Genomic DNA, 17,192 nt, shown 5'->3' on the forward strand with positions numbered 1-17,192 from the left:
CCATATTTAAAACTTTATTGACTAAAATAACTAACTTCCGGCAAGTCGACTTACGCCAAAAGAGTTGACTATGTATGACGTATAGGATGTAGGAGTAGCGTAAGTAAGCTTGGCTTTGACGCCTCTCGCGGTTCAAACAAACAGAGCTGGGCAACAAACTCAAGCACCTCCGACATTTGTCTTTAAAAATTCTCGTTTTATACTTCTAATTCGTCACTGGTGTTTTGTTTTGCTCTATCTTCTGCACTCCCGCGTTCATCATTACATTGTGCGTCAAGGTCAAGCTACTCTTTTGCAGTTGTTGTGCCGAATTTTGACCCCCTGCCAAATTATTACCCCCCTCGTTGAAGTCAGTACCTGATTGCCTAATCCTAACCCCACCCCTAATCCTAACCCCTCCCCCACAACTAATCCTAAACCTACCAATTCTAGGGGGGTAATAATTTGGCGGGGGTCAGAATTCGGCTCAACACCGTAAATCGATGCGTACACGGCCGTCTGCCGGAAGCTTTACAATTTTAAATAGGCTATGGATATTTTTCTTACATGAACTAAATTAACTAAATTAAGCTTCACTTCAGAAGGCATTTATTAACCCCCCAGAGTCGATATAGCCTACAGCCGATCACTGCCATTATAAAGCTTGGAAGAGCCAGGACATTTTTTTAATATAACTCTTCCGATTGTATTCGTCTGAAAGAAGAATGTCACACACACCTTCAGCTTGAGGGTGAGTAAATCATGGGATAATTTTCATTTTTGGGAGAACTATCCCTTTAAGACTTAACTGTTTAACTCCCTTTAAGACTTGTTGGATAGTGACAAATAGTTTAGAGATTAAGTACCCCAAAAACACAAAATGACAAAGGGACGAAGATGATGTCATCGGAATGGAACGACCCCGCTATGAGAGAGAGAGAGAGAGAGAGAGAGAGAGAGAGAGAGAGAGAGAGACTGACTCACGGTCACACACAGCTCTCTTCGCAGCTCTCTCGTGTCGGGCTTCATTTGCATTCCACACACAGACTAACCGTGTTGAGAATTCGCTCGTTTTTAATTGACAAAATTGGACGTTCTTCTCGGTCATGGGGAAAGTTTTTCTTTTCGTTTTGATCACATTCATTTTTCTGAACACGATCCAGGCTAAAGGTAAGCAAATCGATTTGTTGGAAACCGTTAAGTTTTGATTCACTTCAAACAATCCACTGGTCTACATGTGTGTGATGAACGAGAAAACATTCGATACTGTAAAAACATTCAATCTGATTTTGCTCAAATGATAGTGCTGTTGTAGCTACACAATAATTGTAGTGTATTAATCTCTCTTAAAGATTATTTCTGGAATAATCTATAAACATTCAATAAACTACAGTAGAACATTTGAGAAGTTACGTTATTTTATTTATATTATATTATTTTTTATAATATATGTATATTGCATTATAAAATAAACAATCAAGTAAAAAAAAAAAAAAAACCTTTACAAAAAAATAAAACAAACACAAAATACTACATAAACCAAAGGATCCACAACACACAAAAAGTTAACTTCACAAAGTAATAAAAGCAAGTCTATACAAATACGTTTTTGAGACTTAAAAACAGACACAGATTGCGCAGATCTAATGTCCATTGGGATGCTATTCCATAACATTGGAGCCACTGCAGAATCTTTGTCACCTTTTGTTTTATATCTGAATCTTTGAACAGCCAACAATCCCATGACTAGAATATCTAAGACATCAGGCCTTGAAAGGTCCACTAAATACTTAGGCGCTGCGGCCAAACCATGTAGTGCTTATATGTCAATAATAATATCTTAAAAACAATCCAAAAAGGAATTGGTAGCCAAACGAGGCTAAAACTGGATTAATAGGATTAAAAGTCCAAGTTTGTGTCAATAATCTTTAGCAGCTGCATTTTTTGTAACTGAAGCGGTGATAAAATGTGTTGATTTAAAGTAGAAAACGGGACATTGCAATAATCCAGATCAGATTAAACAAAAGCCTGAATAAGTTTATCTGTGTCTTTAAAATTTTAAAATCTGTCTCACTTTGGAAATATTTCTTAACTGATAAAAACAAGTATATAGGAAACGCATATCGTTTCATGTCAAAATAAACACCCAAGTTTTTAACTACCTGCTGAATTGAGGAACATCTTATCACAAACTAACTCAATCTCACTTTTATTATAGCCCTGACCTATTATCACTACTTCAGTTTTTATCAGAATTGAATTGCAGAAAATCACAAGTCATCCAATTTTGTATATCCTGTATAACCACGTCCTGCTAAGCATGCTTGGAGGACATCTAAGCTTCTCAGATCATTGGATCACAGTGATAAATATAACTGTAAATCATCTGCATAGCAATATGATGGTAGTTTCATAGTTTATATGATGTTTCTGGATTATGCATTCAAGAGCTAACATATAAATTGAAAACAAAATAGGTCCCAACAGGGAGCCCTGAGGAACACCACATTGTAGAAGTGGAGGATAAATCTTCTCCAACTGACATTACAAATGTTATATTTAACAAATAAGAATTAAACTAGTCCAACTCCATCCTTGAAACTCCCAGCCATCTATTTAATGTGTCAATTAAGACCGAATGATCAACTGTATCAAAAGCTGCAGTCAAATCTAACAATAATAAAGCAGAACACTCTCCAGCATCCTCTGCAATCAGTAAATCATTAGTCACTCTTAAAAGGGCAGTTTCAGTGCTAGGATTTCTATGAAGCCTGAAAAAAAATATTGTTTTCACTTCTAACCTCCAAAAGTTTATGCTTTTACTATTATTATTTTTTAAATAAAACGCAATTTAGAGATTGGTCGGTGTAAAGTTATAAGCAACAGCAACTGCAGGATCTAATTCTTCAGAAGTGGTTGAACTGTTGCAATCTTAACATTTCCTAACATTTTAAATAGCATATGCACAACAGAATGTCTTTCCTAGGAGATGTACTATTCCTAACTCTTCTATATGTCCAATTGCAGGAAAGAGGGCCAGGAAGAACAAACGAAACATCACTGACATGGCCAGCCCAAGGTTTTTTAAAGGAATCGCGAACCCAGTTAACCTCCCTCTTTCTCCTAATCAAACAACAGACCCGCGAACATATGACATCCCGTCTGTGGAAGTGGAGTTACGCAGCAACAACACGGCAAAGTACCTCCGAGGTCCTCTGAGCAAGTGCTTCATCCCAGCGGTCTACATCATAGCCATCATTGTCGGCATTCCCGCCAATATCGCCATTTTGGTCGCCGTTGGAACCAAAGTGAGGTTCATTTCATCTGCGATTTTGTACTGTAGCTTAGCGCTGTCCGACTTGCTGCTGTTGTTCAGCCTGTTGCTGAAGACACACTATCATCTCAGTGGGAACCATTGGATTTTCGGTGAAACCGCCTGCCGTATCACGACCGCCTGTTTCTACGGCAACCTCTACTGCTCAGCGTTCACACTAGCGTTCATTAGTATCAAGCGCTACATTGCTGTGGTTCATCCTTTTCTCTATAAGAGTTTGCCAAAACGCACATTCAGCACATGTGGTTGCTTAACCGTCTGGATTGTATTTATTATTGCCCTTCTCCCTGAATTCCTAGTGCAACAAAGCTACCGCATCACAGATCTGGGAATAATCACATGCCACGACGTTCTTCCAGACAACATCTATTACTACCAGTGGCTTGTCTATTATAACCTTGGCCTCACCTGTGTAGGTTTTTTCCTTCCCCTAGTGGTGACAGTAGCATGTTACACTTCCATCGTTTGGCACCTGAACCGCTCACACCGAGACTGGGCTCTTTACATCAGAGCTAGCACGTTCAACTTCGTTATCTTTGTCCTGTGCTTCGCCCCAAGCAGCTGTTTTCATTTTGTGCATTACGTCCTGCTGTCTGTTAGCACCACAGAGAGTTTCTACATCTACTTCAGTGTGGCCGTGTGTCTGTGTTGCCTGCATAGCGCTCTGGATCCGTTTCTCTTCGTGCTCATGTCCAGGACTGTCGGAACCAAACGCTACTTTCTTGCACGCAAAGGACATGCGCTTAGCATCTCTACATAAAGTCAGAGAATGTCTAATATGGGGATTACTGCCACTCTCAGTAAACTTCCGGCTTCTGAACTGGTTGCAGTTCCACTCTGGCTCCACATGAGGGCGCTCACAGGACGAGTGCAGAATGAATGGAGGTCTATGGAGCTATACCCCTCAAAATCCACTTTTCTCAGGATATAATTTTTTTGTCTAGTAATTTGAATGTTGTATTCGAAAGGAGATGCAAAGAAATTACACATTGCTGGGTGTTAGATTTTTTAGAGTCACTTATTTGCTTTAAAAAGTATTTTAAAATATCAATGACGTCATACACATCGTACGACCAGAGTTACTGCTTTACGGCAATCCTTCAGTCACTTTGGTGTTTTCGCGCTCTGCACTTTCTTTTCTCTCGAGGCATCGACAACACAGCTGACACAGGTAAACACACGTGCTAGAAGAGTTTCTGCTAGAATACATTCTGTTCCCGCTTCGGATGCCATGATGCCATCAAGCAGTATCCCTGGTCGTAATAAGTCCTTTACTGACCAATCAGCGTTCATTAGCAGAATGCTAGCGTGTTATGGGCAACAACAACTCAACTTGTAAGAAATCGAAAGGACATAAGTCCTCGTTCATTCAACTTTCGACCTATAACCCATGTTGAACTTGCCAAACCTACAATCAAATCTGAGATTTCTCAACAGCAATCGGGTGAAATAGACACATTTAGCCGTCTAGCTCCATAGACTCCCATTCATTTTGCACTCGGGGGTGATCGCCCCCAGTGGAACTCTGGTGGAACTACAACCAGAATTCGGTATAGGACTTAATAGGGAGTGGGCAGGCTCTCCGTAGTAGACTGACTCTGATAAAGTCAACATGAGATTCATGTTGCGCAACCTATTTAGCTTCCGTAATGGATGCAGGATGTTTAATGTGAACTCGTTGAAACAGGCGAAATAGAAAAACGTTTTAACGGCAAAGAAAGTTGTTGCATTTTGATAAAAGACTACAAGCACTTACACTACTGTTCAACAGATTGTTTTTTTCTTTTTTGAAAGAAATTAATACTTTAATTCAGCAAGGATGCATTAAATTGATCAACATAAAGACATCATTTTACAAAAGAATCTTGAAAAATATTTTTCAACATTGATAATAATCAGAAATGTTTCTTGAGCAGCAAATCATCATATTAGAATGATTTCTGAAGGATCATGTGACACGAAGTAACATGATGCTGAAAATTCAGCTTTGCATCACAGGAATGAATTACATGTTAAAATATATTACAAGAGAAAACAGTTATTTTGTATATTTCAACTTAAAATAACAATATTTCTCTTAATATTTCACAATATTACTCTTTTTTTTCTGTATTTATTTAACAAATAAATGCAGTCTTAGTGAGCAGAAGAGACTTCTTTCAGAAACCACATGCTTTTGAACAGTAGTGCACATTTGATGAATCTTGCACAATGCAGTGCACTAAGCATAAAAATAGGGTTTGATTTCATGTTGACTATGATTAAAAAAAGGGGTAATCTAGAATCTGCTTTTTATAAATATTTTTTTATCTGATTTGTTTTGGTCTTGTTTCTAAAACCACCTTGATCTAGGTTTAAAGTATTTAATATGTGAAGTGCCATTAGGATAACTAATAGTTGGTAGTTCCAGCCAGTTGGCTCGAATCGCTGCACCTTTTATACTGAATACAAATGGAAAGACATTTGAATGGCCCTGAGAGAAAGGGGTGTAATAAACTGCCTGGACTGTGTTCAGTGTGTGTTATGAATGTTACATAAAGCCTTGTTGACCAAGGCAAAGTTTGTCTGTTTGTATAGAGAATGTAAATGCTTTATAATGCCTATATTTAAACCCATGTGATTTCAAAGCACAGCATTAATATAGTCATTAAAACAAATAAAACAAAAGCTCCGACTGTCTGATTATTTTTAGGCTCCATGGACCTCAATCAAACGCCATCTGCATGACTACGGTCCAGTGTTGTTCATTTCTTTAAATTTGATTAATCAGAAAACATGCAAGATTCGACTTTGACTGCATGAAAAATGCTTAAAATGGACATGAAATGGAAGTTACGAAAGTGTTTTCTTTCATATTACGACGTATATTTAAATGAAACGGCTTCCCGAATGAGGAAAAAATAAAGGACGGGACTTGATTTTGTCCATTGAGAAATGATTGGATGGTTGTGGTTTGCTATTGGTGGATCTCATGTGAGTGACAGGTTGCCCCGCCCTCGTGCCAGTAAACGCATCATCAGAGAAGAAATGCTGCTGCAAGATATTTCGATTAAAGATTACGATGTGCATGGATAAATCGTTTATAATAAACACTGCAATATTCTATAAAAAAACAAGGGTAACACTTTATTTTACAGTGTCATTGTTACATATTGCATTAATCACTGTGAATTAACTATTACTATTAACTAACTAACCACAAACCATACTCTAACACTAAACTATGTAGTTACTTCATATAACTCAATACTTAAATTAATAATTACAGTGTAACAAACAAAGACACCTTAAAATAAACAAGAATTGTCAGTTTTGATTTCATGGTGACTTGAGTTGCAACTATAGATTTCACTTTCATGTCCTCTATTGTTTAATCCAGGTTGAAGCCGATATGATAACTGGATATAGCAATAAAGAAATGTTGTGTTGTTAGACTGCTCTCTCTTTTGTAATCTCACTAAGATCTTCTCTTGTTTGACATTACATTTTGATGCATGATTTCCTCTTGTAGGCCTATTATTATTTTTTGGTCTTGTGGTTTTTAGTTGGAATTCTCTTTGGCTTTATCTCAGTTAGCAATTTGTGTTTGAGGGGAAATGCAAATGCATTCATTCACACGCTTGAACTCAACTCCCACATCTGATCTCCATGTCTTGACAACCTCTATGGTTTCATAAGTGTAACCTTCCAGGAATGTGAAGGCAGATGCATTACTGGAAAACTGAAGGAAAGTGTTTTTGTGCTTATATTGTCATTGTAAATGCACATAAACTTATGATAAAATAATATATTAAGTATTAAATGCAGAGGAAAACCTTGTAAAACTTTTGTATTCATAAGCGTTAAAATTAAGAAGTCTGTTTGTGGCCTCCCCCCCTCCCCTTCTGTTTGTTGCCTTAATTATTCCTGTTTTGTGCAGAATCAAGCTTTATTTAAAGCTGTTGAAAATACAAAAGCTCAATCTAATTCAAGTTTTGCGTGTTTATTAGTTTGGTAAGTCAAGTAAACTTTATTTATATAGTGCTTTATACAATACAGATTCAGATTGTTTTAAAGCAGCTTTACTATGATAACAGGAAAATAACGATTCAATGATGCAAACAGGATTCAATTCTGCTGTAAAGTTGGGATGGCTGACGCGAAACTGGCGTTCAGAAGCTTTTCGAGATCCCGAAGCGCAGATGTTTCAAAACACTGATCCGAAAGCGTGACCCATGTCACGTGACTACGGCTAAATGAAGCTTCGAAGTGTTTCACAAGTGATTTTTTTTACAGTCTATGGTTTCGACCATAGATATTATATAGAGACTAGATGCCCTATTGGCTGCTGGGCACCGAGAAATACGGCCGCCATCTTAAACCGGTCGTACTCCTAGTTTCGTTGCTCAGCAGCAGTCAGATTCCAGAGCACTGTGGAGCATTTTCCTGTTCTAATCGGCGGACCATCGCAAATAGGGCCCGGGATTACTTTTCACAAGTACATTTGAACATTACCGTACTTTTGGTTGTGTTTTGTGAATAGAATATTACCAGATAATTGAGAAGGAGCAAGGATCTTTGATATTACTGTACAGAAATCGTAGCCAGCCAACGTTCTAGGCTAGGTTTACTGCACCACTCGGCATGGAGAGGTTGGGTAAAGTCAGTTTATACTGTCTATGGGTAAAGTAATTATTACAAGAGCTTCTCGGTTATCAGATACAATCATTCAACGGCCCTGTACCATAAACATATACAAATATAGGTTATTTGTGTTTGCGCACGTGATATCAGGAAGCAATGTAATAACGTTAACTTACCTGTGTAATACACACATGACGGCGATGCGCAAATCGAGTGTGTGTGTGTGTGTGTCACAACTTATTAAAATATCTTACTTTACTGCAACTATCTGTTACTGCTTCTTTATCATATTTATAGTGTGTGCTTTATAAAATACCTTATCCTGTATCACATATTTTGATTTTGGACGTCTGGTCACTTTATATCTTTATTATTACTATTAAGCCTACTATGAATATTCAAATATGCCGAACCATGTGTCCTTTATCATATTTATATTGTGTGATTTATAAAATACCTTATATCCTACATCACATATTTTGATTTTGGACGTCTGGTCACTTTATATCTTATATCAGAATATTATATTACTGTTAAGCCTACTATGAATATTAAAATATGCCGAACCATGTGTCCTGTATCATAGCTACATGAATGACATTTGCAGAAAAAAACCCTGCGTGTAAATCAGTTGGGTATTCAGTGAGTTATGATTAATTAAATGCGCTGACAGCTCATTGCACCTGCCATACAGATTACACTGAGTGGAGCGGGTGACCGGTTTAAGATGGCGGCCCCACGGCTCGACCGCGCTAATAGGCAGTAGCGGTCGATAGGGCGTCTATCTATAGAGCTGGTAAGTCCCGCCCCTTCCGAAAACCCCGCTGGACCTCAAAGTTGAAAAAGCGTCAATGCAAGTGAATGGGAGAAAATAATTATTTTCTGGTCCCGTTCGAATTGTGCCATGAATGTGAACATATGTTGTCTGTGAATTTTTTATATAATCTTTCGTGTGAAGAATGCGACAATTTAGCGGGTAGAAGTTTGATACGGGTAGACTTTGTGTGAGAGCACTTTGTGGACTACAACTCTTCGCTGCTTTCGACGCGTTTGAAACGTCAACACCACTAGCACACGGCTCTAGCTCACGGATCCCGCTAGACATGGCTGTGTCTTTGGTGCACTTCACCGCCTTCTTTCAGGGAGAGGACAAAATCGTTGAGGTTGGCGAAAACCACGGGTAAGTCAACTTTATGCGGTGACGTCACATAGGCGACATGTAGTCTTTCTCGTTATGTCTTTTCCACAACTGCTAGCCGACGAATCATACCATATACTGTCAAACTTGTAACATGAAAGATTATATAAAAAATTCACAGACAACATATGTTCACATTCATGGCACAATTCGAACGGGACCAGAAAATAATTATTTTCTCCCATTCACTTGCATTGACGGTTTTTCAACTTTGAGGTCCAGCGGGGTTTTACGGAGGGGGCGGGACTTACCAGCTCTATATGATGTCTATGGTTTCGACTGGTGGCATATGGTCCGCCGAATCAGCGTTTGATTGACAGGGTCGGAAACAGACCACAGAATCGCACATCTGTATAAAAGTGAAGTCAACGCATCTTGACCTCGTGGGTTTTTGTAAGAGGAGTTTTTCAAAGGCTGGAGAAATTATCTGTGAAAAAAGAAGTAGGCTAAGTCCTTCCACAGCAGAGAAATTAATATTTTTGAATAAAAACCTATAAAAAAGTGAGACATTGTGGCTTGATTTCTTTTATTAATATTATTTTTTCATGACCAAAATAACATTATGAACAGTGAGGATCCTACAGGTTACAAGCTTCACATATTAGAAAATAAAATAAAAAATGGCTCGTTGTCAAGGTTGTTTTAGATAAACACCTGCAAATGACCTTTAGGTGTCCCCAGAGCCATAGGTGTCCCCATTAAGACGGGTATCGGATTTCGAAGCCTCGACACAATTATTTGCTTCAACTGTTTCATTGTTTCACGAAGCCTCGATCTGCCCACCACTAAAGCAGCTCTAAAAAGACAACAGTAAACAGTCATTATTCAGTTGAAATCAGTTCAGTGTTGAGTGTGTGAAGTAGACCTACATCATCAATTATGAAAATAATATAATTCAAAATAGAATTATCAACTGGTGAAAAATCCACTGTCAAAATCCAAACAAAAAAATGCTTTTATTGTTGTTAATCTTTGCTTACATTTCTTTTCTTTTAATACCTTGGAAACATCACTCGTAGCGTATAGCATCCATGTTTCATTACAACAGGTAAAGTATTTAAAATAAAAGCATGAAAAGCAATACAAACATTATGTTGAAAACGTAAATAATCTGAAAGCTAATAAAAACGTTTAAAAATGTAGGATGTAGCCTACAAGTCACTGCATTTACATTCACCAGTTTATAACATACTATAGGCCTAACTTACAGCGTTTGCTGAAACCTAACAGGAATAACTAGACACTATTTAACAAAATGTTGTATTTATTAGTAATGTACTTTTTTTAATATATATAATTTATTTACCTAAGCTACTTACTTGCTTCATATATACACCATTGCGCTACAAAGGTTTATGACCACTGTACACCGACAGATCTTTATTTTGAAATGTTTAATAGGCTTTTATTTTGAAATGGTTTCCGGTCTCGAACAGTCTCGCTTCCCGGCTTCCCTCACAGTGGATCAGCTGAGGCATGTGAGAGTGACGTGAGCAGCGCAGGCACGTTTTCGTTTTGTTTAGCGCGCCGCGCACGCGGTCTCTCACCAGCCACGTTTTTCATAAACGCGTGCTATGCCGTGTAATATGTCCAATATTTGTCTATATAAAAAGGAATTTTTCGACATATTACTATCTTAAATCAGTGCGCACGTGGACGGCCGTAAGTTACTCACGAGAACATGCCCGGGCTAGTCTGATCTTCTGGGTCGGGTATCGTTAGACAGGGCTTCCTCGCGACCATCATGGACAACATATTTCCCCATCAGCTTTATCCACATCTGTATCTGGATGGTCCGCCCGAAGAAGAGGCGAAACACAATTATGGAGGCTGGGGTTCATACGAGCGCGTGCTCACTGTTGGTGCCGGGCCGGTAAGACGATGCACATCATAACAAAAGTGACAGATCCGTCCTGATGCACAGCATGCAATGCAAATGCGTTTAGCACAAACATTAAACATGCTTGTAAACTTGTTTTTATTGTTTTAAATTGTGTTTATATTATAAGTTTGGTCATACTTAAGTTTAGGGTTTAATTCTCACTATTAACTAACTATATATTAACTACGAATTGTGCCTTAATAAACGCCAAATTATTGTTTATTATTAGTAAGATGATGTTAGTTAAGTTTAGGTATGGGCTAAGATGAAGGGATGTAGAATATGTTCATGCAATAATATGTGCTCTATAATTATTACTTATAATGTCTAGTTGTTTGGGAAACAACAATCGCTGGGATCAAGTCATTTACTCACGAGGCCAGATTGGACACTCAAGACACATAATATTTTACTATCAGGAGAAAATCAAGACTTAAATCTTAAGGTTTTTAGAAAAAAATAATCTTAAACATCTTTAGTTTTAAATTTAGTTTTCGATTTTAAAAAAATGTCTCTCGCCATGACCAGCCATACAAGCTGGAATGGTGTTACTGGAAAAAAAGAAAGAAGATCCCCGATGATTGCTTGCAGATATATTTTTGAATGATTTTCTGATGTAAAGAAAATCTTAATGATTTAATCCTAATGTTTATTATTGCATATGATATATATTTTTAAACATGAGCCAAATTAGGATTTGTTCATTGCAAAAGAATTAAGAAAAAAAACCAAATTTAATAGAGTTGCAATAATCGGCATTGGTTACTATCTAGAAACTTTTTTTTTCTTTTTTTTTCTTCAGAAATCAAAATGATTAGATCTCACAAATGTATTATTAGGCGGCACAAAAGAATAGTAGGACTTCTCTAAAACTGTCTATTTGTGGTTTCTTCTGGCATGACAGGTTTTAACAGAAAGATTAAAAAATAAATGTCAATATCGTTCCACCTATACCAGAATTATCATAGTGTTATGTTTCACATTCTCCACCCTGTATTTGTGAATGTGTATCATGACTGACTTGATTGTGATTTTACAGTGTGATGCTGAACAACCGTGGGCCCGTCCCGAGTTCGAACCCCAGCACGCCGTGAGCGGTGAGGAATGGCTGCCGGTCAAGCCAGCCGTCACCCCTCTATTGCCACCATTTGAAGGTAAACCTTATTATTAATGGTCTGACGTTTAGTCATTAGATAGGCTTAAATATTAAATCATCAAAGTTTACGCGGGATTAAAAAGTTTACTAAATTTAACTAAGTTTACTAAGGATTAAAACATCCTTAGATCCCAAAATGTAAAATCTTTGCATTAATGTCTATGTATTTTGGCCATTGGTTATATTAAGTCATTCTTTGCGAAAGAAAAGTGCATTGGGGTGGATCTCATGAAGAACATTTATAGGTTATAACTTATATTTTAAAATAAAAAAGAATGAAATCATGGCATTTTTACCAATGAGAATGCATTGTTATTTTAATAATATATAACATCTCTGTGTGACGGAAAACTTGTATCTCCATATTTCGTCTTTTTTCCATATGCAAAGCTGCTAGATCACTTATAATTTTCCACAGCTCATGTTGCCAGTAGGTTTTTGTCTACTGAAATTTCTTGGAAAGATATTTTTGCAGTGTTTTGTCAGCAAAACAATCCAAAAACGCATTAAACAACAGTACAACCCACTGAAGAGATAATTGTCTATCCCTCAAAGCCTCGCTTTCATTCCCATTAAAACTCAAAGATGGCGCTGCTGTGAGTAAGGTCTATACTGGCTTAAATAGCCTTCATCTTTTATAACATGAGGTTTTGGACAAATGACAGGAGACACTATGCACACACAAAGCTATACAGTAAACTTTAAAACCTGTAATTTGATGAAAACGTATTGTGATTTAAGCTTGATTTTGGTAATGTGTTAATGATATAATGACACATGCAAGTGTCTGGCTTAAAAAGCTGCAAAATCAACTTTGACAACAGTTTATTTAAAAAATAGTGTATTTTCCATTTCCTGAAAAGCAGATTTGAAGGGTTCCGCCCCGACAGAGACCGGAAGTATATACAATTATAGTATTTAAAAAGACAGCTCACCTTAAAATTAATTCATGTCATTCCAAACCAATAAGGCTTTTATTCATCTTAGGAGCACAATGAAAATATTTTTAATTAAAATTGAAAGATTTTATCAGATTTAAATGAGGCTTTTTTTACGTGTAAACTTTGATCTTGCGGAAGCTCAAAGTGCCGCCTGATGCGAGACTGAACCTCATTGGTTCTTGTGCGTCAAGCGAACATGCTTGAGCTTCCGTGACCAAATTTGAATGCTGTAAACCTTATTTTGCTGATCAATATTTATATGTGCTTAAAAGCCTAAAATAAATCTGTTCATCACATTAAGTGGTCATGTCTCTTCAGGAGACCTGGATTAATAATGATTGTACAGAATACTCCGATTTCATTAAAATATCTTAATTTGTGTTTCAAAGATGAACTAAAGTCTTATGGATTTGAATGACATGAGGTAGAGTCATTGATATTTTAATGGGTGAACTAACCCTTTAATGATATTATGAATTGGCTTTTGTTTATCTTCTCAGTTTTCAATTTAATTTTAGATTATATTTTATTTCAGCTTCGTGTCAGTTAACAAAACATTAAAAAAATATTTTATAATTTGAGTTAACAATAACAACACCTAGGATCCAGAGGTAATGTTTTTAATTGTAATGTCACACTGCCCAAAAAAAAATAAGCTTAATTTTTTTTATGCAAGATATTATTTTGTATTTTTTTTTGGGTGGTGATATTTGCTTAATGTATTATGTATTTATTTTTTAATCTTTCCAAGATGCCAAAGTCTCATCTATTGATCTACCAGATCCAATGGATTTCCCAGATCATGTAAGTTAGGGCAGCATGATTCCCAAAGTCTTTGGGTTTGTGAAAGTGACTTTTCATCTAAAAATGTTTTATTTAATAGTAGTAAAAAAAAAAAAGTAGTAGTAGTTTTGTCTCTGTTTTCCCTTCAGATGCAGTATTTCTACCAGCATTACTTTATGGACGCATTCTCCACAATGGGACATTTGCTCCAGGATGACTTATCTTTCCAACGTAAACGACCAAAAGTGAGCGAGTCCTGATGTGTGTGCTTGTTTTGTGGTCAGAATGATTTGTCGTTGTCTTGTCGTTGGCATGTTTCCTAGTGGTCCTGTAATAGTCGTCTTGTCTTCTCTTCTTGTTTTTCAATCAGGATGCTTTGTCAATGCGCTGGTCTAATGACTTTGTAAATGGCTTAAAATATAAGAGGTAAGATTATTTTATGCGAATCAAAGTCGTGAAGAAAGTGACGTGATGTGTGGCCAAGTATGGTGTCCCATACTTGGAATTTGTGCTCTGCATTTTTACCCATCCAAGTGCAAAAAAATATATAAAACAAAAATGGTTTTAAGATTGTCCAATTGACATTTTAAAAGGTTAAGTCAGAGGGAAAAAAATATAAGGTGAAGTTTAATTTAATAATGTATTAAAAATAATCCTCAGATACTGCTTCCTCCTTTTAGGTGCGAGTATGCATATTTCTCGAAGAAGATCCGTTGTATGCACCATCTTCTCAGGGATATTGTGAGCGATGTTCCTCCATCTCTCCTTTCCTCGCTCCTCTATGAAGAGCTGACGACTCAGAGGGAACAGCAGCAGTTCAGTGCAGAAACTACAGGGGGCAATCTAGGATTTGTGCCCTTACATGAGGACCAGAGCAGCAGAGAGGCCTGTCTGATCTATCCCAGGGGAGTCGGGATGGACAAAATCTGTATCCTCCTACCATAGTTGCAATAGGGTCAGTGATCTGAGTGCTGATGTCAATAACTGAGTATTTAACTCCATATTTTATATACAAATACCTTACCAACCATGCAGAACACCATGGCAAGCACATAGCAACACACTCAAAACCACTCGAATAACAGTAGCACAGGGGTGTCTAATCCTGCTCCCCGTCCTGCAGAGTTCAGATCCAACCCCAATTAAACACCTGAACCAGCTAATCAAGGCCTTAAAGGGATAGTTCCCCCAAAAATGAGATTTACTCACTCTCAAGCCATCCTAGCTGTATATGGCTTTCTTCTTTCAGCCAAACACATTCAGAGATATTAAAAATATCCTGGCTTTTCCCAGCTTTATATTGGGAGTGAATGGTACCTGAGATTTTGAAGGCCAAAAAGTGCATCCATCCATCATAAAAGTGCTCCATACGATAAATATGGATATGAAAACATCCATATTTTTAACTTTATAAACTATAATCACTGGTTTCCAGTAATGGCCGTACGCAAGTCTAGTACCGGTGGAAGAGTGACCTCTGACCTGAAGCATGATGTAGGAGTAGCGTACGCTTATGTGAGAGTCGACGCCTCTCGCGGTTCAAACAAATAGAGCTGGGCAATAAACTCAAGCTCCTCCAACATTTATATTTAAAAATTCTCGTTTTAGACTTCTAATTCGTGACTGGTGTTTTGTTTTGCTCTATCTTCTGTGGTTCTGTGTTCGTCAATACGGCATACGTCGGGTCTTTTCCGCTGGAACTAGACTTGCGTACACCCGTTACTGGAAACCACTGATTATAGTTTATAAAGTTATAAATATGGATATTTTTCTTACAAAAACACATCACTTCGCTTCAGTAGGCACTTATTAACGCTCTGGAGTCGTATGGATTATGATTAATGATGGATGAATGGGCATTTCTGGACTTCAAAATCTAAGGTACCATTCACTCCCATTATAAAGCTTGGAAGAGCCAGGATATTTTTAATATATCTGAATGTGTTTGGCTGAGACAAGGGTCCATGTTACAGGAAGGAAACACTTAAATTAAGTTTTATCATATCAGCAAAGTCTATTATCGATTGACCTCAAATATTAGTACATAAACCAATTTCACTACATATATATTTATTAAAGAAAACATGTCTCGAGTATTTTAAACTTGCATTTACTCTGATCAGCTGTTAAATGTGTACCCAACCTGTCAATTCAAGTAAAATAATCTGAGATATGATTAATTTTGAGATTATGTATGGACATACGGTTTACTGAGATATGTTTTTTGTACAGGTGTTAAAAAGTTCTCAATTTTAGACCATTTAAACGTGTGTTTTTCTTTAAATTCTCCTTTACTGCAGTTCCTCAGTTTTCCACAGGATGGTGCAACAGTTTAATGATGACAAGCCTCCTAGTTTTGTCATGGAACCCCAACCTTTGGACTTTTATTTGAATGGATCTATCAGACAGATCAGTCCTGGCAAAATGGAAGAAGGAGGTGAGATGTGAGAAATGGATTGGCTGAGAACAAAGCTTACATTTGGGAAGAATCATTGATCACACCAATCAAACTATTGTAATCAATGAAATTCATGCAGTGACGGTACAATGTCTTAGCCTGGTTCTACCAGACTCTCGTACATTTCATTTGTACAGAGAGTCTGGCCTCTCTCCATTGACAAGCGTTAACTTCCTTGAAGGCGGGTGATCTGTTGAAGTTTAAAACTATTGGATCTGCCCTAGTGTTGTCACGGTACCAAGATTTCAGTATTCGGTACCGACACCTGTGAAAATCCACGGTTCTCGGTAACAATTTCGGTACCAAAGCTAATTCAGAGTAAATTTGCATATATTAAAGTGTATATACATTTGTTAGATAACATTAGATAAAATGACCTAACAGTAGTTATATACACTGAAGCAATTATTCTCCTTGGGGTAATTTAAAAATGTAGCCTACTAATACATTTTTAAAATCAAAAGTTTGATCTGTTCATGAACAATCAAGTGTTTGTATTAAATAACATTCACAAACATACATTAATGTTGTAAAAATATATAGTTCACTCAATGTGTTGATGTTAGATAAGGCATTAAGTAATGTTAATGAATGGTATCTAATTGTAGTGTTACCAACTAAACAGGAGATAAAACGTGTTTTATTTGACTTGACTGTCCTTTTATTTAATCCAAAACTGCGTTCATATTTAAAAGGCCATTTAAACTAGATACAACCGCACACGATACCACTTTAGGGGCCGTTCACATATCGCGTTTTATGCATATAACGTTACTGTCTATGGTTTTATGCGCGTGCAAATTCGTTACTTCAAATGTAGGCGCGCGGCTTATAGCCT

At 37.1% G+C, this 17,192-nt stretch overlaps 2 protein-coding genes across 2 annotated transcripts in view; both read left to right on the forward strand.

The window, feature by feature from the left end:
* Nucleotides 1–970: 970 nt before the first annotated feature.
* Nucleotides 971–5,962, forward strand: LOC306984939 (proteinase-activated receptor 3). The gene is made up of 2 exons (XM_079586757.1): nt 971–1,149; nt 3,007–5,962. The coding sequence occupies exons 1-2, from the start codon at nt 1,086–1,088 to the stop codon at nt 4,071–4,073; spliced, it is 1,131 nt and encodes a 376-aa protein (XP_079442883.1). The 5' UTR covers nt 971–1,085; the 3' UTR covers nt 4,074–5,962.
* A 4,599-nt stretch (nt 5,963–10,561) lies between these two features.
* taf1c (TATA-box binding protein associated factor, RNA polymerase I subunit C) overlaps nt 10,562–17,192 on the forward strand; it is a 28,566-nt gene continuing 21,935 nt past the window's right edge. The window contains exons 1-7 of the mRNA XM_079585833.1: nt 10,562–11,007; nt 12,056–12,170; nt 13,865–13,917; nt 14,046–14,141; nt 14,267–14,322; nt 14,577–14,824; nt 16,205–16,333. Of these exons, the coding sequence (XP_079441959.1) occupies nt 10,879–11,007; nt 12,056–12,170; nt 13,865–13,917; nt 14,046–14,141; nt 14,267–14,322; nt 14,577–14,824; nt 16,205–16,333 (826 nt within the window). The 5' untranslated portion in view covers nt 10,562–10,878. The remainder of the gene's footprint in view (nt 11,008–12,055; nt 12,171–13,864; nt 13,918–14,045; nt 14,142–14,266; nt 14,323–14,576; nt 14,825–16,204; nt 16,334–17,192) is intronic.

The sequence above is a fragment of the Phoxinus phoxinus genome, assembly GCF_949152265.1.
Source record: "Phoxinus phoxinus genome assembly, chromosome: 17".
NCBI classification, from domain to species: Eukaryota; Metazoa; Chordata; class Actinopteri; order Cypriniformes; family Leuciscidae; genus Phoxinus; species Phoxinus phoxinus.